We start from the raw sequence: 25,452 nt of genomic DNA, 5'->3' as shown, positions 1-25,452 counted from the left end.
GCGTTGTTATTTATATGTGTGATGTACATGTGTGTATGTGCACATTAGTGTGTTGTTGCATGTACGAGGGCCGAGGAGGACACTGTGTGACTTCCTCTGTTGTTCTATGCTTTGAGCCAGGATTTCTTGTTGAATCTGAAGGTCAGCTAGCAGCTGGCAAGCCCAAGCAATCCTCCAGTCTCCAGTCCCCACAGTGGGAGGAGGGCCACAGCCACACATGGACCAGGTCTGGCCTCTTATGCAGGTGCCAAGAATCCAAACCCAGGTCCTCACACCTGCACACCAACTGCTCCTACCCAGACAACCATCTCCCCAGATGGGAACTCTTTCATAGAATTATTTAAAGCAGCATTTAGGAAACCACAAACATGTAATTATTTGGAATAAAAGTAACTACTAATATAGTTCTGTGGATTCATTATCTGAGAGTGAAATAATACATTAATGAAAAGTTTAAAGCCAAACAGCCTGATTTTTAATTGAGTTTGCTACTAGAAAGTAACCTGTGAGCTGTTGATAATACTTTCTTGTGTTTGAGGAGTGTAATACAAATGATATTCTGGTAGCATTGGTCATTCTAGTTAGATTGGCGGTTATGAATCTGGCTACACATTTCAAATACCTAGGAAGCCCTTTAAACACACATTAGTTAAACCACAATGCAGTCTGATTTAATGACTTTAAAAAATAATTTCCTTAAACTTTCCCCAATAAGCTGATTCATAATTTGGCTTCAGAACCTGAAAATTTAATCGAGTCATTTGCTTCTTTGACCCAGTTCAGAACAGCATCAGAACAGCTGATGAAAGGCACATGGTGAATTTTTCTTTTCTTTTTTAAAACAAGACAGCTCGTTATATGGTTAAGTGGTGATTTAGGGCTGGTTAGATGGCTTAGCCCATAGCAGGGCCTGCCAGTAAGCCTGACAGCCTGACTCAACATGGTAGAAGGAGGGAACTCATTTCCACCTGTTGTGGGGCTTGTGAACACACACACATGTACCTACACCCAAATCAATAAAAATGTCAACAAGCAAATGAACAAAGGGGACTAGGGATTCCATCACCAAATAACCTATATTCAGAGTCTAACTATACCACTAATGAGCAGTGTGGTCCTAGGAGAGTTGTTATACAAAACTGAATTACTAAAGTAATTGAGTTGTATAAGATTAGTTCTATAAATCTCAAGTTTATCACTTGAAAATGGAGCTAAGAGCATTAGTAACAGTTATAGATAATATTAGCTAATGAGTAAATGCAGATTGGCACTAAAATATCAATAGCCAGTACTGGGGAGATGGTCCGGTGGTAAGGTCGCTTGCTGTGCAAGCATGAGGACCCGAGTTCAAACCTCTAGAAGCCACATAAAGTTGGATGTGTTCACCTACTCCTGTGATGTCAAAATGATACCTCTAGTAGGACGAGGGAAAAGGCTGGGGATCACTGGGCTAACTGGCTGCCAACCTAGTTCTAGGTTCTATGTGAGACCCTATCTAAAATGAAAGAAGTGGAGGTTGACGGAGGAGCCGCATATCTTAACATCCTCTCTGGTCTCCATATTCCCGCACAGACATCTGCAACCTGCACAGCAAACACACACACCACAGACATACAAAATTTAAAAAAAAAAAAAAAAAAAATCAAACCAAGCCAGGTGCGGTGGTGCACACCTATGATCCCAGCACTCAGGAGGCAGAGGCAGGCGGATCTCTGTGAGTTTGAGGCCAGCCTGGTCTACAAAGCCAGTCCAGGACAGTCAAGGACACATAAGAAACCCTTTCTGGAAAAACAAAACAAAAACAAAAAACCAAGGGTGTTTAAAAAAAAAAAAAAAAAAAATCAAACCAACCAAGCAATGGCTGCCTCAGGCTTTAGAGCAAGCAGAGATACAGGCACATAGCACTGTAGCACCACTGGGAAAGGGTCTTTAAAAGAGACTCTTACACTTAAAAACCTGTTAATTCTAGGAGTAAAGGTCAATTATATGAGTTTATTTCTTCAACACAGAACACATTAATACTAAAATAAAGAGGCATAATTTTAAACAAAATAACTATAAAAACACACCTTATTCAACTATAATGTACTCTAACTGGCAGGGGGTGGAGGTGATGGGATGGCACAAGAGTGTTTTCAGAAGTATGTGGGCAGATATCTATATGTAACTATATAGATATAGATATCTGCCTCACATATGTAATCAGAAAACACATTTTTGGGATATGTAGGGGCCTTTCTCTGCCACTGAGAAAGACTCCCAGGTCTTTCTCTACCACTGAGCTACACCCACAGCATAAAATCTTTTTTCCTCTCCCAGAGTTAAGATTCAAGCCCAGTGCTGGGCTCCACATTTGAGCATGACTACATTGAGCTATAACCTAGCCCCACTTGTTTTCTAGCAATAAAACTCTGGTACACGGAATATTTAGCTTACCCGTTTGGATCGCAATTCACTGGTCAAAGAACTAGATTCTTCAGAGGTATTTTTATGCCCTGCTGTGAGGACATCGGGAGAAGGGCCTGGGGGTTTCCTGTAAGTTTCCTTTTTGGCTTGATTTACCAAGGACAAAGGTTTCACATTGGACACCAGTCCCGTCGACTGTATCACACTGGTGTGTTTGTTCACAGATCCCTCCTTTGCCTGAGAGCTTTGGAAAATGAATGGAAGCTGCTGTGACAAAACCTGAGGCTGCTTCTGCTGGGGCTGGAATGGTGACTGGGTCTGGGATTCAGACACAAGAGGTAATGGCTGGTGTATTCTTTTTTCCTGGGCTTTTTCAGTTGCTTTCTGTCCGTCTGCTTTCGGGTCTGAGATACCATGTAATAGCACCTGGAAATAAAATTTAAAACTGTTGACAAAGTTTTACTAATCACGTATGGTAAAGACATGGCCAATACCTGTAAACGTAGCGTTCTGTCTGAGAAGCTGGCCAGGCTGTGAGCTGACATGAAGCCTCTAAGCCCTCACTGGGGATGAGCCCTGCACACGGTAGAACAATACCTGGTTGTTACTTTTGTGTTGTGCTTCAGTCTCGGAGTCAGAATCGTCCTCTTCACTCTCCTCAATGCTTTGATCTTCTTCCTCTTCCTCTTCCAGATCATCTGAGTCACTACTGCTAATGCCTTCACTTGAGGTGTCTGACGATGTGCCTGAATCACTATCACTGTTGCTAGAACTTTCCATAGCCTTCTTCCTTGGTTTCTGGAGAAAGAGCCGTTATTTGGCAAGACTATACTTTTTTTTAAAAAATCAGGTTTCCGGAAAAGGCATTATCTTTTACTTTTCAAATGATATCTTCAATATTAAAACACCATCTTAAGAAAGAGAAATCATTTGTCATAAGGGTTATTATCAGCTAACTTATCTGACAGGACATCATCAGTAGAAAGTGGAAGGAAGTCCTGAAATGGCTAGTTACCGAATGCATCTGTCCCATTAATATGGTTAGAAAATAATAAATAATTTTTAAAAAAATTGTTATGGGGTGGGGAGGGGTTTTGTAACCTGAAAATTTATATTTTTCTATTTAAGACTATATCAAATAATTCTATTGTGATACTTAATGTACTAACTTTATTCCTATGCATAAAGCATAAAGTATGGCTTTAACAGTAGATACTGTCACATACAGAAAAATTAAATATAAATATTGTACATATATAGATTTACCTACTTGGCAGCTACGATTCAAATACTGCAACTTTCAAAAATGCAGTCCACAAAATAATTACCTTGATTTAGTGTCAGCCGCCTTCATCTATACAGTTATGCAGACAAGCCTTCACTTTTTAAAGTACTTACTATAATATTACTGTGTGCATGCAGTACACTCAGTCTAATGGTGGACAGAGGGAAGGAGAGTCTTAATATAGACGCAAACACGTGCATCCAGGACTGAGGGACACATGGAAGACAAGGTGGACAGAAAAAGACTTATGAAGCTGTACCAAGGAATATAATCATTTATAAGAATATGTCAATCAACTTGGAACTCAGGAGGTGGAGGCAGAGACAGAGGCAGAGACTGGAGTATCTCTATTAATTTCAGACTATCCTGGTCTACATAGGGAATCCAGGCCAGCCATGGCTACATAGTGAAACCTTCTTAGGAAGGAAGAATTCATATGGTTTGTGTGTGTGTGGGGGGGGTAGATAATTTCTAGGATATTTAGGGGAAAATTATTAAAAGCCAACAGAAAGGAATAATATAATTCATATTTTTTTAAAAAAAAATCTTAGCCAGGTGGTGGTGCACGTCTTTAATCCCAGCACTTCGGAGACAGAGGCAGGCGGATGTCTATGAGTTCAGGCCAGCCTCGTCTACAAAGCGTGTCTAGGAAGGCCAGGGCTATTACACAGAGAAACCCTGTCTCGAAAAACAAACAAACCAATGGACAAGTCTTGTGTTTAAGAAATGGTCAGAAGAGGTAGATACCTGTAATGAAACTGTATTTTGAGGACATGTGACTGTTCGTATAGGACCTGCAGAAGAGCAAGCCAGCCACAGTCCCCCCAGGAAGGATGGGGAACAGTCCCAGGAAGGATCGGGAAGCGACTCTGTAGTTCCACCTATACCTGAGAACCTACTGGCAACTGATGGCCACTGGGTAAGGCAAACACACTTTTCTTAGTGATGCGGTCAGTGAGGGGTGGTTCGGGCACCAGTAGACGATCCTACGCTCGTGTACACACAGGCAGCACTGAATGGATTCTGTGGGTCATGAGGAGGAGAGGGAGAGGGGAGGAAAAGGGAGACGGAGGGAAGAGCACAAACAAGTAAGAGTAAGAGCAAGGTCAGCAAGCACACAAAGGTGGGAGGAGGATATGGAAGAAACTGGATCCAAATAGGAATGAATGGACACTAAACATTTAATAAAAAGGAATGAGTACTGGATAAAAAGATAAATCATGAGAAGAACTATAAAATTATATAGTATAAAACAATAATAAAAGCCGATTGCTACAATGGGACGCCAAAGCCGAAGCTGCAGTTTCAGCTTCCACAGACAGCCTCCAACAGGGAACTGGCCGCTTCATCACTCCCTGTGGCCTGTGGCGTCTACCTCCTTCCCTCAGACGCTATGGAAACTATGGAAACTGGATCTGGATGGTGTGGGAACAGCACAGTGAGAAAGACCACAGCATGAAGGCCAAAGGGAAAGAACAGTGTTAATGTTAGATCTACCATTTGGCAGGGGATCAGCTCCTTTGCAGTCAGTGCCTGTCATGGTTTCTACGCACACACAGCAAGTTGTGAGTCTAAGCTGAAATGACCACTTCTGGCTTAATAATACAGGCTAGAAAGCTAGGGAATATGGAGTCAACAAGAATTGGTGGACAAAAAAAAAAACATGTCGAGAGGGAGAGTGTTTTTGTTTTTCTGTGTAACTCTGGTTGAGCTGGAGACCAGGCTGGCCTCAAACTCAAGGATCCACCTGTGTCTACCTCCTAAGTGCTGGGATTAAAGGTATGGGCTACCACATATACACCCCTCCAAGTATACACCTGCTGGTGAAGGGTAGAGAAGAGTCCATTCAAGAACAAGGACGAAAGAGCATCATTCACAAACAGTCTGTGAGTCTGACGGAAGCGGCCAATGCAGAGCATGTATTCACAATGTAGGACGGATCACAAAGCCCTGGGGAAGCTGGGAGACACGTATCACAGCTATGGCGGCACTCAGGGAAGTGGGCAGAAGTACGTTTGAATAGCAACAATTTCACTTCCCATGTTCCTGGGAATGTGGTGTGTGTCATATTTGCAAATTAGTTAGGTAAAGTCTCTTTACTGTCCCAAAAACTTCTTTAAAACTCGTATTAAGTTCATGAAATGATCAAAGGGCAGATGACTAATTTTATTCCATCTGATCTCAGAGAATTTCTTAGAACTCTCTTGAACTTTCATTTCACTGTATACACTTTTTTTCAGTAACAAAACAAGACATGTTCAAGGCTATTATCCGCTTAAACCTTTTGGGGAATCGGGATATGAGGAAATTTGCTAATGAGAACAGGAGACATGAATCAACATATGACATATACATTTGTTGTGAGTGGTAAATAACATCTATAAAAAAGAAGCATGTGGTGACAACACGTGCTGGAGGGTGTCGGCAGGACTTTGCTGCTGTCATCAGGTATCTTTGCACTGAGGCCCGAGGGAGGGCAAGCACCCTTATGCAGATTTAAGATAGGAACCCTGCAGGACAGGAGGGACAGCCATAGAGAGAGTCATTAGCTGGAAACACACTGGGCGTATCCAAAAGAGGAAGTCAGTGGACTGGTTAGAGCATAGAGAAGGAAGAAAGAGTGGCAGGAGATAAAGAAGGGTGGGTCAGCAGACCCCAGCTCAGAGGGCCCTGAATAAGAGCAAAGGGCAAGTGCATTTCATCCTGAGTGGAGCAGACATGGCGCAATGGAGTGATAATACAGGGCGGCCTCCTTAAGGTCCACAGAAAACCTGCACATTTAATTTTAAAATTTAAGCATGTTTAAAGTGCACAGCTCAGTACTATTAAGTCTATTCGTACTGGCACGTAGTTATCAGAATATATCTTCAGACACAGAAACACTAAATCCATTAAACACTCAATCCTGACAATACACACGGTGGAAAGAGAGAAGCGACTCCCCGAATTGTGCTCTGATCTCCACATATGCTATGAAATGGGTGCGAGCATACATGCACATACACAAGAGTCTATTTTAGAAGGAAGCATCAATTTTTAGGTATCAGGAATAATTACTCTAGACATTCATACATTTGAGACTCTTCGTTCAAATCTTTGGGGCACACACCCACAAATAAATTGGCTGGGTCATATTATAAGTCTATAATTTATGCTCAAATTTTGGGGTTTACTGCATACTTTGTTCACAGAAAGCATCATGTCATATTCCCTATAATTTCCTTGAAGATTTTTGAAAATCTTATTTTTTTTAAAGATTGCATTGGCTACAAAGGACAGAAATTTATATAGTGGCAAAAGTAGAAGAAGGCATTCCACTTTAGTTTTTTCTTCAGGCAGGCTGTCTTAGCAAACGTCTGAGCAAACGTGTTCTAAAGATCTAGATCTAGATAAACTTCATGAGAGGTGAGCTTGTCAGTGACCCTAGTGAGAAGGCCTTCAAGGAATGACACACAAATCAGCTGAAGAAACTTTCAGACTACACATGAAAGGGCTAATCAGGCCATTTTAGTACAGCTTTTAATCTTGACAAACAATGAGTAAAATTATAGTATTTTATTTATTTTTTTGATTTATTTATTATGTTTACAGTGTTCTGCCTGCATGTACACCTGCAGACCCAGAAGAGGGAACCAGATTTCATTCTAGATGGTTGTGAGCCACCACGTGGTTGCTAGGATTTTAACTCAGGACCTTTGGTAGAGCAGCCAGTGCTCTTAACTTCTGAGCCATATCTCCAGCCCAAAAATACAGCATTTTATGTTCAGCTTATGTAAACAACGTTATAACACATATTGGCATGTGTACTACTCAAAAGTGCCTAAGAATATCAGAAATCATAAATTTTACATTATGATTAAATTCTAACAATAATTCAAACTTTGCTTATCAGCCAATCTCTGTACACTGTAGAGTTTATGGAGCTGTTTACATGTGCCAATATGGCACATCAGATCTGTATGTACAGTTAGAGAAAAGGGAGTGTGTAGGTCAGTCTCAGTCTGTGCTCCTGATGAGAGGTTTTAGTGAGAAGTTCTAATTCTGTTTAAGAATATCACTGCACATTCCTCACTAAGTTAGGAAAGTTAGGGCTGTTTCACACTCATGCCTTCCAAGTTTTTCTGCAATGCCTCGAGCCTGTGGGACACTTTAGGTTTCATATTTCACTAGATTTTAAAACTTCTTCCATGAGGTAGGATGATGCAAAGTTCTAAAGTTGGTCTTTAGAAATACAATTTAGACATATATCCAATGACACAAGGCATGAGATTTACTTCGTAAAGAATGGGAGTAAGGAGCAGGCAGTGTGTCCCTCAGTGTGTCACATGCACAGAAGCCAGCAGAGGCTCAGAAACAGGCCCTTGTTGCTTATGGTGACAGGGCTGCCACTGGAAACACATCCTAGGGGAGGCCTATGAGCAGCGGAAGAGCAGCAGGTGGGAGGCAGGGAGAGAGGATCTTTCATTAGCTTGGACCAAGTGCTCAGTGCTGTTTGAAGCACAGAGAAACTGTTTGTTTGGGGCCCTGTAAAGGACTACTGAGATCCATCCAATAAGCCTTCCCCAAGCTCTTGTCTGGGTGGATTATCTGTTTTCTGCTTGGAAAGCAGAGATCAGGAAAAGAGGGGATGGTAAACTGCAGCTGAAGGTGTCTTGGACAAACAAAACCTGAACTTAACAATGGGCCACAGTTTATGAGGCTGGGATGTCAGTTTCCCTTGCATTGTGTGAAAAACAGAAGCCATAAGCTTAGAATGATTAGACTCTGGAATGCCATATGTGCAAATTCTACACTAGTGCTACATCTGGAACCAATTCTATGGCAAAAAATGATGTAGTCATATGGCAGGACCTACATCAGCAATCTGAACAGGAAAGGGTGACAAAGAGTTCCTAGTGGCCAGGCTGGACTGACACACACCAGAGACCTCAGCACGTAGGCAGGGGGAGTTGAAGCTCTAGGCTGGCCTGGTACAGAGAAAGACCTTGCCTCAAAACAAAAACAAACCAACAAGAAAACTGAGCTTTAAGAATTACTGCCTTTTAAAAGAAAATGCCCACTGAAAGTAATAAATGCCCCCCCTCTAACTAATACAGAAATCACAGATATAGACATTTTTCTATAGGACAAAGGAGGACTTCTTTCTCATGACCCCCTATTCATCTAAGGCTAAGCTTCAGATTTGTTGAAAAGAGTGGCTCTTTCCCAAATGGACCAAGGCACCGGCACACAGAAAGCACTGCCTACTCTAGTGGCAGGGAAATGAGTTTGTGATGCTCTCAGCTTGGGTACCAGAAAATTATCTAGAAAGGCACCCATTAACTTCTTAGCAAAGCGTGCTTATAAACTGTTTCCAGTGATGTCAATGCAGTTCACTAGACGGTGTGTACCATTTGAGCTCCCTGTACAACACTGCATGTGTCTGGATACCACCAGCCAAGAGGCCATCAGTTGGTAAGGAAGTAACCCACTGAAAAAATAGCCTAAAAGAAACACTAAATGTAAGGCTGATGAGATGGCTCAGTAGTTGGGACCATAGGTTGCTCTTCAAAAACTCAGGTTCAATTCCCAGCACTCAACAAGGCAGCTCACAGCTGTGTACAGCTCCGGTCCCAGGGAACACAACTCTCTCCTACTGGCCTCCATGGGTATTGGATACATGAAGACAAAATTGGAAGCACAAATGACTTATATGCATAGAACTTAAAGAGAGACAGACAGAGAGAGAAAGAGAAAGAAATACTAAGTGAGCAGCACAAACTCCCTCCTCTTATGGGACACTTCCCAGGGTCTTGGGTTTTGGCTATTGCTCCGTTTTTGACAGGGTCTTTCTAGTAGCCTGGAATTTGCTATGTAGATCAGGCTGGCCTAGACCATAGCCTGGCTCTGCTGAGATTAAAAGTTTGGGCTACCACACCAAACCCAGGACCCTCTCTTAAGGACTAATCTTATGATGGGGGAGGGGAATGTAGTTAGGGCTCAGAGACAGTAAACTGATAGCCTGCATACAGAGACAGAACTGGATCGATGTGGAAACAGTTCAATCTGCATGGTGGGTGCACAGGAATAATATTGGTCTACTGAGGTTATCTGAAATTTCCCATAATAAAAGATTCCTTAATTTTGCTTCTCCTAAACTATAGAGTTAACATGTTTGGCTTCATTTCTGGCTGAGCCACTCATTGGATAATTATTTTGGTGTTATCTTCCAATTTGTACTAACAGCCACAAATGTAGGGTAAAGGGAAAAATTGAAATTGACGTGTAAAGCAATTACAGTAGAGCTGGCATTCAGTATGTCCCCATCGAGTTCTCTTGGAGCCTCGCTCATCCCTCACAACTGTCACCTGTGTGATGCCCTAGCTTCAACTCTCACCACTGAAAAACTAAAAGAAACAAAAAGCTTAGCCAGTAACTATTACTACCAAAAATATTGTTTGTACAGGCAATCTGGGTTTTAATTTTCCACGCTATCTAATCTAATGTCTGCATGATACTATAAAAGTATATCTCTACAAAAGCAGGAGTTGGTAATAAGAAATTAATCCATACATTCTGATGGGTTGTCTTTTAAAATATTTACCTTTTATGCTGATCCACTCTGTGCACGTCTTGAAGAAACAGCTTACCTTATCTTTGATTTTGTCGGCTCTGGCATCCAAAGGCTGGCTTTTGTTTTGTTCCTGATGGCATTTGAGGGTACCTCCACCTGGGCCTGAGGTTTGACTCTGTCCCATGCAACTTGCAGCAGGAGTGGAGAGCACAGACGTGTTGACACCAAGGACAGAAGATGCACTGTTTCCATTGACAGACCCGTTTATACCTTGAAAATAAACATGTGGGGAATAGAGTACTTGTGGACATATAATGTAATGACGCTCACAAACACTGTAAATGAAAAATGCCAGACCCTGGAAGTCACGAGATTCCTTTCCATGACAGATTCATAGTGATACTGTAGAGACAAGGTGCAAACTAGTCGTTATAAGCACAGGCCAGGGAGGATGATTACTTAGAGGCGGTAGAACTTTTGGAGATAAAATTTTAGAGTGTGTTACAGGGTGGCCTCTGTGAGGCACTATGAACATATCAAATTCAGCTTACTCACTAGCATTAAACTGAGTGAATATCACTTAAGTTAAACAAACATGTTTAGAAAATAAAGCACATGTAAGCACTGTCCTTTCAGAAATACTCAATGTGAGAGACCAATGGGCTAGCTAAAACACTGTAAAATTCTAAATACTATCATAACAATATTAGAAACCATAGAAACACTGATCATTAAGAAGAAAAGCATAGCAGGAAGGTATTAGTTTGGATTAACTAATACTTAACTTGCGGAGAACCCGACTTCTAGCCTGAGTTCTGTACAAGGACATAATGAGATACAGACTGAAGGGCAGTAGAGCTGGATTCAGATCCTGACGAAACCACATCAGTGTATGAGCACTATTTCCTCACACAAGTATTTAATCTTGGCTGCAAGACTGGGAGACTTGTAATACGAAAGGATTGTTACAAGGATCACGCAATATGATACAGAAGCATCTAGCACAGGCTGTAAAAATGTTCTTAAACCCAAACTGCTGCATAGAGGTGTCGGGCCAGTTCTTCACACTGACGCGAGTACCTTTTTCAGGACCGCTTCGGTTACTATTCTTCCCAGAAGTCCTTGAATGAAATGATGACTCGTGATTCTGGGCTGGAGGCGCAAACAGTGGTGGGATTCCCAGGAGTGGTGGAAAGAAGGGTGCCCCTGCGCGAGTATGGACATCTGTGGCTCGCCACCATTCTGCACCTCAAAACCAAACAGGCCAACAGAAAGAAACTGAGTGAACTTTCTAAGTCATGCTGTGACTATGCTCTTCCAGAAACAAGGTTTCAAGCTTCTCCTTAGCTAGACCTGCTCAGATCACATAGTTCTCACCACCTTTTCACTAAACCAGTAACTTGAATTTGTTTAAGCCTCTCTATCGGTAGGCCATTAAATTTTCCCATAACAGTTTTCTAGATTCACATTTTTCACAACGTGAGAACCAAGAATATAAAAAGAACAACTTGACTTGGTAACCTACACCATCTATTTACTAAATTAATAAGGAAAAGAATTGTCTGTATTAATCTATGACTTCAGGTCTGACGCTCACATCTGCGGCCTCCAGGCATATACAGTATGAATCTGGCTTTGACAAATGAGGAAGAGTAAGTAATACTATCAGATGAGCCTAGCGCATCTCAAATACATTTATGGATGAAGTAATTCTGTGGTGAAATAAAACCAAAATATAGAAAATTTGATAAGAAATAAGATCTCAAAGAAAATTTCCAAAACACATAATTTTTATTTAAAAGTTTAGACTTATAAAGCTTCTAGCTTTAAAATGTATAAAGACAGCTTGCATTTACCTTACACATCTCATGAAGTACAGACGACAATGATTTTTGTTTAGACTTATAAAATAATTAAATTGGAAAAATCATGGAATGCAATGTAGATATTCAGACAGTAGTTCTTAATTAAAACTTAAGAGGGAAAAAAAACCCCAATTTTTATAAAATACATTTTTCAAGGAAGAGTGGAGATTTAAAAAAAGATCTGGACTCGTCGATGGTGGCACATGATTTTAATCCCAGAGGAAGTAGATCTCTGTGAGTTCGAGGCCAGCCTGGTCTACAAAGCGAGTCCAGGACAGCTAGGGCTACACAGAGAAACCTTATATCAAAAAACAAATGAGGGGGGGAGAGAGGGGAGGAGAGAGAGGGAGAGAGGAGGGAGGGGGGAGGGGGAGGGAGAAAGAGAGAAGGGGGAGAGAGGAGGGGGAGAGAGGAGGGGGGAAGGGGGGAGAGAAGAGGAGATTTGGAAATTGTCCAAAAAATAGTTTGTTTATGTATGTATGTATGTATGTATGTATATATGCATGCATGCATGCATGTATGTGTACATATATGTATATTGCCTCATATCACATCATAGAAACAACCTTTAACTGGCTACTCCACTAAATTTCAAAGTGAGTTCTCTTTCATAACAGTATTCTAAACAATGTGACATTATTTCTTTGACTGGAATAGACACATGAACATTATAGGAAAACACCCACATATAGTATCAAGAGACTGTAATACAAGATCTTTAAAAAGTTCCAGGAACATGCCTTTATCATGTAATGGTGAAACCCCTTATTTTAAAAGTGAAAGGTTCAAGGTCACTGCCATTCTTAGAGGTGTCATCAACAGTGCAGGCAAATCACTGCAAAGGCCACTGTTGCAAGTACAAGACGGGGCAGCTGGTGAAGGGGAGTAGCTGGTGAAGGGGAGTAGCTAGTGAGTGGTGCCCTTAATAGTGGGACTTGAACCAAAAGAACTGTGTGAAAACACTAGTCACCCAACCTCTGTCTAGATGCATGCAGATGGGCAAAGGAAGGAGTGTTTTGGGAGGGGAGTATCTGCATAGTCCATTCCTACCCACAGGCAACTTGTTTGCAATTAGTAGATTAAAACTGATATATGGCTTACACCTCTGATCCAAGTCTTAAGGCTGTACATAAAGCTGTGGGAATCGCTAGTGTAGACAAAGCAAAAGAGTCTAAACACAACAAGTGTAATGAAACTCAGAAAAACACATTCAGAATGTTAAAAGTAAGTATACAGCAGGCATTAGAGAAAAATAATAGGGAAAATGTATGCAACGTAAGGACAGCCCAGAGACAAACATAAGATCAGTTACAGGAAAAAAAAAAATATGGTGATTTCTGAAGATAAATGTTTGGTATTATTTCACAGAAAATTACAACTTTTCAGTGAAAGGTTAACACAGCTTTCAAATTGAGGAAAATCAGAAACAAATGTAGTCATAAATTAACTTACTTATCAAATGGAAGCTATTACAAAAAAATAACATAAATAGGTAGAAAATGAATTTCTAAGCAAATTCAAAATCTCTAAGAAACACTATAGCAGCCACAGCAAAGATTTCCAGTGAGCAATGCTAACATTTTAGAGTATACACTGACTCTCACCTCGACCATACAGGACAAGTCTCTGTAGGCTTTTGTTTGTTTGTTTGTTTTGTTTTTTGGCACCAGAGTTTCACTATTTAGCCCAGGCTGGCACAAACTTTGTTACCTTCTGCCTTCCAAGGTCAAGATTTACAACCTGCCTGCATACCTGGCTCCGATATAGCAGAATTTTAAAATCACTGGTGTATAGGGAATCCTGACACATGCCAAAACTTCACCAAATTACAGCGTTGAAATGTAAACACCAAGAATTTTAAATATTGTTGCTGGAGAGATGGCTCAGATGTTACAGGTATTGACTGTTCTTCTAGAGGTCCTCCTGAGTTCAATCCCCAGCAACCACACGGTGGCTCACAACCATCTACAATGTGATCTGATGCCCTTTTCTGGCTGCAGGTGTACATGCAGGCAGAGTACTATATACATAATAATAAAGAAATCTTTATTATACAAGTTTACATTTGTTGTTTAAAATAAAAATAGTTTAGATGTATATAAGCTTCATAAAAAACTCTACCTTACTTAAAATTGCTAATAGTATCTATCTTTTTATGACTTCCTTGTATTTACAGTGAGACATTTTTTAAAAAGTGGCCATTTGGTTACCTTTCTGAATATAATTTATAGATTTAAGTTATTGTACCAAAATGTAATTTAAAGAAAGTGAGTTATCAAAAATCAGCCATAATCTGTGCTCATTTTGCAAAGAAGCGCACACATGTGCATATTTTATCACTGACACATCTGCATTAGTTATCTGTCCTTTAGTAAGTCACAAAGCACAGTGTTGGCGTATTTCTCCATAATCACACTCATGCGCAGAACACAGCTGGTGACGGGTAAGCACCCGATGTAGGCTCAAGAAGTATGCAGCTTGCTTATGTGGGGTATTCTTACATATTTTTCATTTATTTGGTGGGTGGGGGGCACACGCAGGTCAGAGAGCAACCACAGGGAATAGAGTCTCTCCCTGTATCATGTGGGTCTTAGGAATTGAACGCAGGTCGTAAGGCTTGGCTCCAAGTGCCTTTCCCACTGAGTTATCTTGTTGGCCCTACCTAGGCTAGTTTTTATATATTTGAAGTACCATCCCATATAAGCCATCTTTTCAGTATCTGATTTTTAATACAGCATTTATAATATAGTTTAGAAATGTTCAAAAGCAGTACGATAATAAATTACCACAAAATAATAAAAGTATGGTAATTTTTATCAGTAGCTACATAATTATTATTAGCTATTTAGATATCTTCCATTTTAGTACGTGTTGGTATTTAATACTAAATAATCCTGTTCAAAACAGAATGTGCCAGGCATGGTGGTGCTGAAGAGGCAGAGGCAAGTCTCTGTAAGTTTGAGACCAACCTGGTCTACACAGAAGAGTTCCAGGAGAGCCAAGGCTACATAGTGAGACTCTGTCTAAAAATTTTAGTTCCTGTTAATATAAAAGGAAATATTGAGACTTGGTCAAGACTGTCTACTCACAAAAAATTTCCACCATCCTCTCTCCAAGACAATGAGATTAAGGAAATAATGTGACTGAAGAGACAGTACTTGAAATATACATGGAACCACTTCTGTCCGCTCTGTGTAATTTCAAAAGATACTTGGATTCTTCTTAAAGAAGCAGAAGATACACTGTCAGCCATTAAAACAGGCAGGAAAAACTCTGATAGTTAGGTATTCTGGACTAACTGTGTGCCAGACACGGCAGAGAGTACTAGACATGCCTGTTCCTCAGATCTTCACTCAGCCTAGAAAGCAGCGAATGTTCCTCTTGTCAGCTTACAGGTTTGAAAACCCAAGGCTGAGAGGTCAGTAATGTGTCCAGGGCCAGATTGAAATACACATTAATTTCTAGCTAGAACTAAGTTCTACTGCTTTAAACAGTGCCCCAGTAAAACATGCTTCCTTACTGAAACATAACATTAATCACCGAGTCTGGCTGTTTGAGAAAATGTGTGAATTCAGCTATCTGTGTGTCCATAGTCTACAGAATCCCATCTCACACTGGCAGTGGCCATGCACATGAGCCAAGTGCATAACTGTTGTGGAAATGGATTTGGAATATGATTTGGAACAACTTTTTAAATGAGGAAAAGTATAGAAATTTAAGAGTCAGTCTCAACTTCACAACATAGTAAAAAATAAATAAATAAATAAATAAAAACCTAAAATAGATGTCTAAATATTTGTAAGAAGAGTTAGCCTCCAGGTTCAGACTATGGGGCAAGCACGCTACCACTGCACATGGCAAAGCCATGTGAAATATCTGGCTTAAATACGAGGGGACGGGAGAGACAGTGGAGCTGGCAAAGTCCTTGCCACAATAGCACAAGGACCAGAGGTGAAGCCCATGAAGAAAGTGTAAAAAGTCATGCACACACCCCGGGACAGTCTAGCAAACCAGGGAGCACCAGATTAGGGGAAACCCCTATGATTAAATAAATAAATAAATAAATAAATAAATAAATAAATAAGGAGTAGAGTGACTGAGGAAGGCACCTGACTTCTATTTCTGGCCTTCCACAAGTACGTTCTCACATGTGTACCCATGAGCACATAGCACATACATACGTATGAGAGACACATGAACATGTATAGATAAACATACAATGTGAGCACATACACACACACACACATGCACACACACTCCCCCAAAGAAAATCAAAGCTAAGAAAAATGAAAACTGTACACTTACGATACATTGTCTACATCCAGTACTTTGGCACAATGAACCAGCTACACTCGCCTTAATTATTCTATTCTGACACCTGAACACCTCATTAACTGCTGCATCCCCTAGCACACATAGTGAGCTTTATTTTGCTGCATGTGATAAAACTGAGCCAATTCTCGCCCCGAATTTAACCCACTCCGCTTTGCCAGTCAATTTAATAAACAAAAGACGTTTTGTTTTTTGTCTTTGTTTTTGTTTTTTATTTTCAGGCTCTCCTCCTTTCCTTGAGCACTGTAGGAGCTGTTTACCTGGAAAAGGTGTTAGTTGGGGATGTACGGCTAAGGCTGTGGGTGTGCCAAGTGTCCCCAAACCACCAAATTCTGAGTGCCCTGAGCTGGCTGGGTGTAGACCAAAGACTGGGTGGCTGAGCACTGGGAAGGCACTCGACACTGTGGACAGGGTAAACGGCTGATCCCCGGCTGCTCTGAATAAATGTCCTGGGAGGGAAAAAAACACACTTCAAGTTGTTTAGGTAAAACAGATGAGAGTTACCTGATTTCAGCGTTCATGAAGTCGACAACAATGTCTTAGCTACTGAATTTTTATTTTATATTTTCTTCTTTAATTATTCTTTTTCAAACCCTACAAAATGTTTGTAAAAACACAAAAGCACTGTAGGCTTAATAAAAATGGCCAGAAGACCCTTGGTAGCTTGAATTTCCGACTTAAGAACAGATGCTAAGTAAACAATTTTTGCATCAGTTCTCTGTCAATAATGCACACTGATGTGTCATCACCTTTGTCTGTTCTTGGGAACAATAAAAAGCATCCTACACACCAAACCGTGAAAACCCAATTCTGTTACCATATCATCATTCAAATGATCAGGCTCGATGCAGAGAGATGTTACTTTCATGTGCAAAATCAAAGCTGTTCCTGCTCTAACATTTTGTTGAGAAGAGCATCCTGATTCCCAAAAGGCAGCTTACAGCAGTGTAACCAAAATAGTGGCCAAGACAGCAGAATTAATACACTTACAAGGCATTTCTAAATGGATTCGCAAATCCATTTGTAGTCAGCCGCAGAACAAGAAAAAAAAATCGTTCCTTTACTTACAAGAAATAATCAGGACACTTTGGCTTCTTACTATGAAAGTAGAATATTAAATCCAGCATTCTAGGCTCTTTAAAGAATTTACTTTGATTAGTGAGGTATGCCACCACGCCTTTAATCCTAGCACTTGGGAGGCAGAAGCAGGAAGATCTCCATGAGTAAAGACCATGAACTGTATAGTAAGTTCCAGGCCAGTCAGAACTACTTAATGAGACTTGGCCTGAAAATACAAATAAATAAAATAAAATAAAGTAATTTCCTTTAAATATGAAGATGGTGATACACATATGTAACCCTGTACTCAGAAGGTTAAGACAGGAAGATTCAAAGTTCTAGACCAGCCTGGGTGCATGAGGAATTCAAGCCTACCCTGTGCTAATTAGTGAAACTCTGACTCAAAAAAAAAAACAAAGACAAAACAAACAAGGAGTGGGGATGTAGATGCAGCCTAGTGGTACTCAGGGTCTTGCCCACCTACATTGGGACTACCAAGGTACTTAAAGTCTGAACTGAGTAAGACTCCCATATTATCCTTAAGTCACAGGTCTCTGTCAACTGTGACTATAGAGGACAATTTTGTTAACTTTACATAATATCCCTGAAGTAAATGAAAAAGTTATAAATGAGATTACTTTTGCGTAACACTTAGCTGTCTATCAAATGTTAACTCTGCTTTTCTAGCTCTTAAGAAAACAGGAGGCCAGGTATAGTGGCACATGACTTTAATCCCAGCACTTAGGAGGCAGAGGCAGGCAGACCTCTGTGAGTTCAAGGCCAGCCTGATCTACAGGCTGAACCAGGACAGCCAAGGCTACACAGAGAGACCCTGTCTTGAAAAATAAGAGGGGTTAGGGGTGGAGCGGAAAGAAAGAAAACAAAAGAAACACCTAAAGACTCTCATAGACTGATTATTATGTTGTTAAATGAAATAACCTTTTATTAAAATAAAAATATTCAAATGGGTTGCATCAAGCATGTCTTGAAGCAGTAACTCCTCTCATCAGAGGCCCCAGTGGTTTACACGTAAGGGGCACAAGTCTGTGAGACAAGAGAACAAGGAAAGAACACAAAAGGGTTGGATTTCGGGGGGTGGGGGGGGGGCGGTAGGGGTAGTTTTGGTTTTTGGCTTAGCTGGTTGAATAGTTTGTTTTGTTCTGTTCTGTTGGGACAGGGTTTCCCTGTGTAGCCCTGGCTAGCCTAGAACTTGAGCAAGCTAGCTTCCAGTCTACAGAGATCTGCTTGTCTCTGTTCCTAAGTGCTGGGATTAAAGGCATGAGCTCCACACCAGGCAAAGGACACAATCTTGTGTGTACAATCTTGTCAGTCTGGTTTTGTTCTTTAAAGCCAGAACAGAAAATTAGGGAAATTTTTAAAATCTGAATGTCCTTTTGAGTTATTGGGGCCCCAGACATTAGCTGTGAAGCTGAGTTCAGATAGAGCAGGGCAGGCACAGTCCGCTAAGCCACCAGCGCGCCCGCGTCTCATCAGCTGAACCAGCTGCTTGATTCAGCTATGCTAATCAAACATTTTATTTATACACACAATACATACTTTCTTCTCTACCTGTGTTTCTGACAAATGAGGTGAACTCAAAATTCCACTTGTGTCGACTACATAGTCATCTATTCCTTATATGTAGGTAAACATGGGGCATGTGTGTATCTGAGATACCACGTGGATGCTAGAAAACAACCTTAGTGTTATTCTCTTTCCTTGTGAGACAGAACTCTCATTGGTCTGCAACACACTGAACAGACAGGCTAGCCGGCCAGCAAGGCCCTGCCTCCACTACCTTGGGGCTAGAATTACACACGTACACACACTAAGGTTTTGCTTTTAGAATTTCCCTTTTCTGTGTGAGTTCTGGAATTTAAACTCAGGTCCTTATGTTTACAAGCACTTTACTGATAGAGCTATCTCCCAACCCCATCTCAGTTATACTTATAAGTATTATTCAATTGTACTTGGCAACTATATGAAGCCATAGTTTAATTAAAAAAGAAAACTGTGGGGCAAATTTAAACCTCCAAAATTACATAAAAGCTTATGAGAATTTGGAATCACTGAAATTAGTGATGGTTGAAACTGACAGAAACAATTCTGTAAGAACTAATGAATTAGCAGTAAAAATATGCAGAAATATATAATTAAACATTAATTCACTATTTTTAAGAAGTAAAAGATAAATATTAGTTTCAAGTGCATAAAATAAGTGCTTACTGCTCTTGGAGCAACAATTAAAATCAGCAAGAAATCTGATCACTCTAAAGGTCATTTTAACTGTTAACAAGTGATGTATAAGGGGGACCTGAATACGTGATGCCTTTATTGGATCTTCTTTTCCTTCCTACAAAGGTTAAGCATTCCTAAAGATTTTGTCCAGCCTGTTCCTTGCTCCTATCTCCCTATCACCACTATCTTAACATCTCAGTGCAAGTAGATTTTATTCCAGGGCCTTGGTTCCATGAGAGCAGAAATCTCACCGTATGTTTGTACCACCCCCCATGTTCCTGTGTCATCTGAGCACAACAGGAACTTGACAAAGGCTTCCCACTGTTGTAGTTTGTCTTTCGTCTTCTTCAGAACCTCCAAGCCAACACACACTTCTCTGTGACTTCCGTTTTGTGTCATCCAATCTGTTCTTTACTATCATACAATGTGCTGCTCCCTGTCAGGGAGAACTCGTTTCTTAATTTTTCCTCTGTACAAAATACTCAACAAAGATCTCAGTGTCTCCTGCAGGCAATATTAAACATTTTCAAATAGGTTGTCTTTTAAAAGGCTAAACTATTCAACTATTCAAGAGTCATTGTTTAAATGACTAAAAAATATGACATCTTTTCAACCCCTATTCCTGTAAGCATTTATCATCTTTTTCTCTATTCTAACTGTGAAAGACATTCGCTAAGGTTCATTGAGTCGTTAGAGAAGCCAACTCAAACTCTATACTGTAGCTTTACTCTTGTGACAAGCATGAGCAGTGTTAGGGTTGCACCGCAGCTTCCACGTCCAGAGGAAGCCCTTCGCTGTAACCATCTTAAAAGCTGAAGCAACTGCTCTTTTGTGTATGGTGTTTTGTGTATGTGTTCACGTGTGTGGCTGGGTACACATGCACATGTGTGTGCTAAACATTGAATGTTTTTCTCTATAACGTTCCAGCATAATTTTTGAGAAAAGTTTTCTTATTGAGCCTAGAACTCTATGATTTGCATGGTGTCAAATGGACTCTATAGAGAGGCACTTGACTTGGGCTCCCCAGCACTGAGATTACAGACCTGTGTTACCATGCTGACTTGGGCTCCCCAGCACTGAGATTACAGACTTGTGTTACCATGCTGACTTGGGCTCCCCAGCACTGAGATTACAGTCATCTGTTACCATGCTGACTTGGACTCCCCAGCACTGAGATTACAGACCTGTGTTACCATGCTGACTTGGGCTCCCCAGCACTGAGATTACAGACTTGTGTTACCATGCTGACTTGGGCTCCCCAGCACTGAGATTACAGATGTGTGTTAACACGCCTGTTTTTGTTAAATGTGTGCTGGAGATCCCAACTAAGGGTCTCATGCTAATAAGATATCTCCCCAGCCCCACATGGGGACTTTAAGTTGATCATACACTTGGGATGTCATGGTGGCTCCTATTATCAGACAATACAATTAAAAAATATAAATCACATTGCAAATAAAGTTGTCAGTTACTGATGTAACGTCAGTAGGATCTATTAACTTCCTAAATATAAAACAAGATTACTTGAATACTAGAAAGTTCTCCTTTTGGAACGGTAATTTTTTTCTACATTGATATGCTTCCAAATAAACTATCTTGATAAAAATAAGTTTCCTTAAGGAAAATATCTACAAACTTAGATGACTAATACATTACTACTCCCTTTAACTAAAGATGTTCAGTTAGCATTCTGTGAATGCAAATTTTGTTTTATTTTAGTTTTAATTTAACAACAAATAAGGAACCATAGCTAACTTAGATAATAATAATTTATGTACATTGGCAAGGTTAAGATTCTCAAATGATAAGCTAGATAGTTTTTAGCATAACTTTTCAAAGTCTACCAGTTGACACACATAAATTTATTAAAAGCAAGAGGCAAACGCCAATGAGTCGGTAGTGAGGAAAGGTAATTTGAAGCACCTTTGTTGCTACAGTGAACAGTAAGAAGGTTCCACCTCACAGCAAGCAAATAACAATGCAGGGCGAACTAATGCCCTGACCCTAGAATAATGAGAGCCAAAGTAAACATAGTCAATGTAAGGACCCAATATGGGAAACATCTAATCTTTAATAACAGAAACAATAAAACCAAACCAAAGATATGACTCACTATACAGGCTGTTTTTCTGTGTGCCAAAAATGTTCTGAATCTTTCGATGCTACACAAATTTGCTGCACCGTGTCTTCAGTTCTTTAATACTGCCAAGATGATTTTACATCATTGTAGAATTAGTCTCTGGTTTGTAATCTTGTAGATCATGGCTAACCATAAAAACTGGTAGTTCAGTCAAATACAGACCCCATGAGTCTCTAAGTCGGTAATAATGGAATGTATCAATAAAAAAAACATAACTGAGTTGTAAATTGAGTAATAATTATCAGTTAGTACAATAAATTCTTAACCATATCAATGTTCAAGTATTTGAACTCCAAAGTGAGTAAGATATAAATATGACCTTTTATAGCTAATGGAGACAGACGACTTCTCCTCAAATAATCCTCATGTTACTCCTGTATTATCTTATTTGGAGCCACTGAGCTTTATAGCTGAATACTTAGAAAGATGAGTGGAAGGCAAACAAATCCAGTCATCATTTATTTTCTTTTGCTTGAGACAGAGATTCACACAGCCAAGGCTCAGGCCTTTCTGTTTCAGTGTCTCAGTGCTGGGATGACAGGCATGCACAATCAATTTCGCTTTTTTAATTTTATTTTTCAAGTACTTATTTTGAGGTTATTTTACATTCATAAACAAGAGCTTCCTATAGATGTTTCCCTAGCCCCTCCTATGCCAGTATCTTACACAACTATAGATTAATCTTCAAAGCTAAGAACGTAACCTTAATCAGGGAAAAAAAAAATTATAGCTTTAACAGATTTCCCACTGACATCATTCTTTGTCCCAAGATCCCAGAATCCTATATTACATTGAATTTAACTCTCTTCACTCTGCTAAAACTTTTGTCTTGTGCTTCATGATGGGTAAACTGAAGAGACATGAGTTTGTCTAATGCTTTGCTGATCAGGAGCAGTTGTACATCACTGAGAATGCTACTCCTGGACCCTTCTCAGAACCAGATACCCACGGCCCAGGGGGCTTCTAAATGCACTGGTGGTGTCAATTTTGATCACTTGGTTAAACTGGTGCCTGCCAGGATTCTACTGTGACATTAACTGTTTTTCTTCAAACAGTGCCTTTATGAGAAAAACCAGTCATTAAAAGCATCAGCTGCTTTAGGAACAAAAAGCTATTAATTTGTGCCGCTCCAATCTTAAAAGGTTAGAATAATTCCTTCTTTGTAACAAACATTTTTGCTAACTCTGCTGAAAGGACTTAGAGTTCACAGTTAAAGTGCTAAAGAACAGACAAGACCTGATTCACGTTTAAAAAACATTCAAATATTGCTGTACTACTAAAGGGAAAAATAACTAGGAACCATTTTCAAGTATGATTTTTTGCAATAGGCAGGTAAATATGTTTCCCCATAATGAATAGAAACTTTTATAATCAGTTTTAAAACACACAGATACATATTATCTTGCTAGGGTTATCATAATAGCTTAGCACAGCTAGGCAGCTTAGAACAGAAACCACTGCTAAGGTCTAAGGTCAGGGTGATGGCAGTACCATGCACCGGGGCTACCTCTGCGCACTAGGGACGGATCTGGTCCTTCCGGTTCTCTGTTGTCCTTGCTGTGGACACGTCTCTGATGACACAGCCACGGGGCCTGTTTGCTGGCTTCATTTTAACTGGAGGACTTCTGTAACAGCCCATCTACCAGTAAGACCACACTCTAAAGCACTGTCTGGCACATCTTTTTTCTTTGTGATGAGAAGATACACTCTAGCCCCTAATATTGGGTTAGTAATCAGTATAGCTTAATTGACTTGGACATACTTTTTCTTCAATAACTTACTACAAAAAGGATCAAACTAAAACTACAAAGTACTAGTAAAAGGTCAAATTATTTTTCAAAAATGTTTAGATCCTTGAGTTTAACTTTGCAGTAACTATGCCTCACTTAGGAAGAGTTCAACAGGGCCTAAGAAGATGGTTTGGTGAGGGAAAGTGCTGGGGGCCAGGCCTGATGAGCTGAGTTGAGTAAGTAAAACACATGAAGAAGATGGCCATGACCGGTGTGGAATCCCAGCAGCCCCCTAGCCGGACTGCCCTGAGCTGCAGGGGAAACAAGTGTGGAAGGTGAGAACTCACCACAGCGTTAGTCCACTGACTTCCACAAAGATGTGTGAGCACCCACAATAAAGAAATGAATGAAGTTTTAAGAGAGACAACTGACATTGAAGACTCACAGAAACCTGTGAAGTTAGCCACGTAACTGCAGAGAAAAGCAGTGATACAATAACTCTCAGTGTGACGTGGGTGCTGACACCCTGTTGTTATCTACTAAACTTCTAGAGACTTCTCACATCCCTAATGACCCTCTACTGACTGTAAACTTCAAACCTGCTGTCTTTTAAATATGTACTGAGTTTCCGTGCTTTAAGCACTGCCTCTTCAGTATAGTCAAATGATTTTTCTTAGTTACAAAAAGCCATTTTATTCATACATGCTAAATAGTACTAAACAAACAAGCTACTGTCCACTTGGGTACAGCCACTGTTTTACTGGGGGGCAGGCTATACCAGCTGACACTCTGGAGCACTCTTATCTGATATGACATGAATGCACTGGCCCCCAACGCGGACACGTTCTCCAATGGGCAGCACCTGATATGTTGGTTCAGTTATGTGCTCCTTGCACTGTCAGGTGAAACAGATGCATGGGCGGGAGAGTCTAAGTCAGCTGCTCGAAGCCCCTGAGATATTAAGCCTTGCAAACACAGTCTTGCCCAATTAGAAATCAGAAAGAATAAAAGGTCAAGTGACAGGATGTAGGAATTCTAAATTAAAAAACATTAATAGATGCTCATTTTCACTATCTAAAAGTTAATAGTATAAATACTTCTAATAATTCCAAGCGTATATTCTTCACATAAATTATGTTAAATATTAACAGATTTAGATTTTAAAAGTCAAGTAATGCTGACAGGATAACTTATTTATATGCTCTTTGACCGCGAAATAGCACTGCCCCTCTCCTGTTTCTTTGATTTTTGGGGTTTTTTGTTTTGTTTTGTTTGTTTTGTTTTGTTTTTCAAGACAGGGTTTCTCTGTGTATCCTTGGCCATCATGGATTCCCTTTGTAGACCAGGCTGGCCTCTAACTCACAGCGATCCGCCTGCCTCTGCCTCCCGAGTGCTGGGATTAAAGGCGTGCGCCACCACGCCCGTCTTGTTTCTTTGAAATAAGTCATAACGACAGATTGCTCATTCTTTTGATGAGGTCACTGATGAATTTGCACCAGACTTGGGGTTATTTACAGGAATCTGGTTCAGCCTCATGAGAGCTGTTCAGTTCGCCAGTGCTGCTCGTGAGCCAGCAGGACTCCTGCAATGGTGCCCATGCTCTGATATATGGACCAGCACTGGTTCAAGACGTCAGAGATTTGAAGGAGATGATCTGACTCTGAATTATTTATTCAGTCATTTGCTTGTTTTTGTTTGTTTATGGTCATCTCCTTTCCACTTCTTTAAAATATCTCAGAAGAGGGGGCCTTTTTCTGCTACATCTGGGATACTTGCATCAAAATATCCATTTACATATTCTATTTCATTAAAGAATATGGGCTGAGCCGGGTGGTGGTGGCGCA

The 25,452-nt window shown here is 40.3% G+C and overlaps 1 protein-coding gene across 1 annotated transcript in view; it reads right to left on the bottom strand.

The window, feature by feature from the left end:
- Positions 1-25,452, bottom strand: part of Baz2b (bromodomain adjacent to zinc finger domain 2B) — a 219,150-nt gene that overhangs the window by 66,933 nt on the left and 126,765 nt on the right. Inside the window, exons 5-9 of the mRNA XM_051166087.1 lie at positions 16,702-16,890; positions 11,325-11,492; positions 10,321-10,514; positions 3,004-3,204; positions 2,437-2,832 (exon numbers count right to left, since the gene is read on the bottom strand). Coding sequence (XP_051022044.1) covers positions 2,437-2,832; positions 3,004-3,204; positions 10,321-10,514; positions 11,325-11,492; positions 16,702-16,890 — 1,148 coding nt within the window. The remainder of the gene's footprint in view (positions 1-2,436; positions 2,833-3,003; positions 3,205-10,320; positions 10,515-11,324; positions 11,493-16,701; positions 16,891-25,452) is intronic.

Source organism: Acomys russatus, chromosome 24 (genome assembly GCF_903995435.1).
Source record: "Acomys russatus chromosome 24, mAcoRus1.1, whole genome shotgun sequence".
NCBI lineage: Eukaryota > Metazoa > Chordata > Mammalia > Rodentia > Muridae > Acomys > Acomys russatus.
This window is presented reverse-complemented; position numbering and strand designations above follow the sequence as displayed.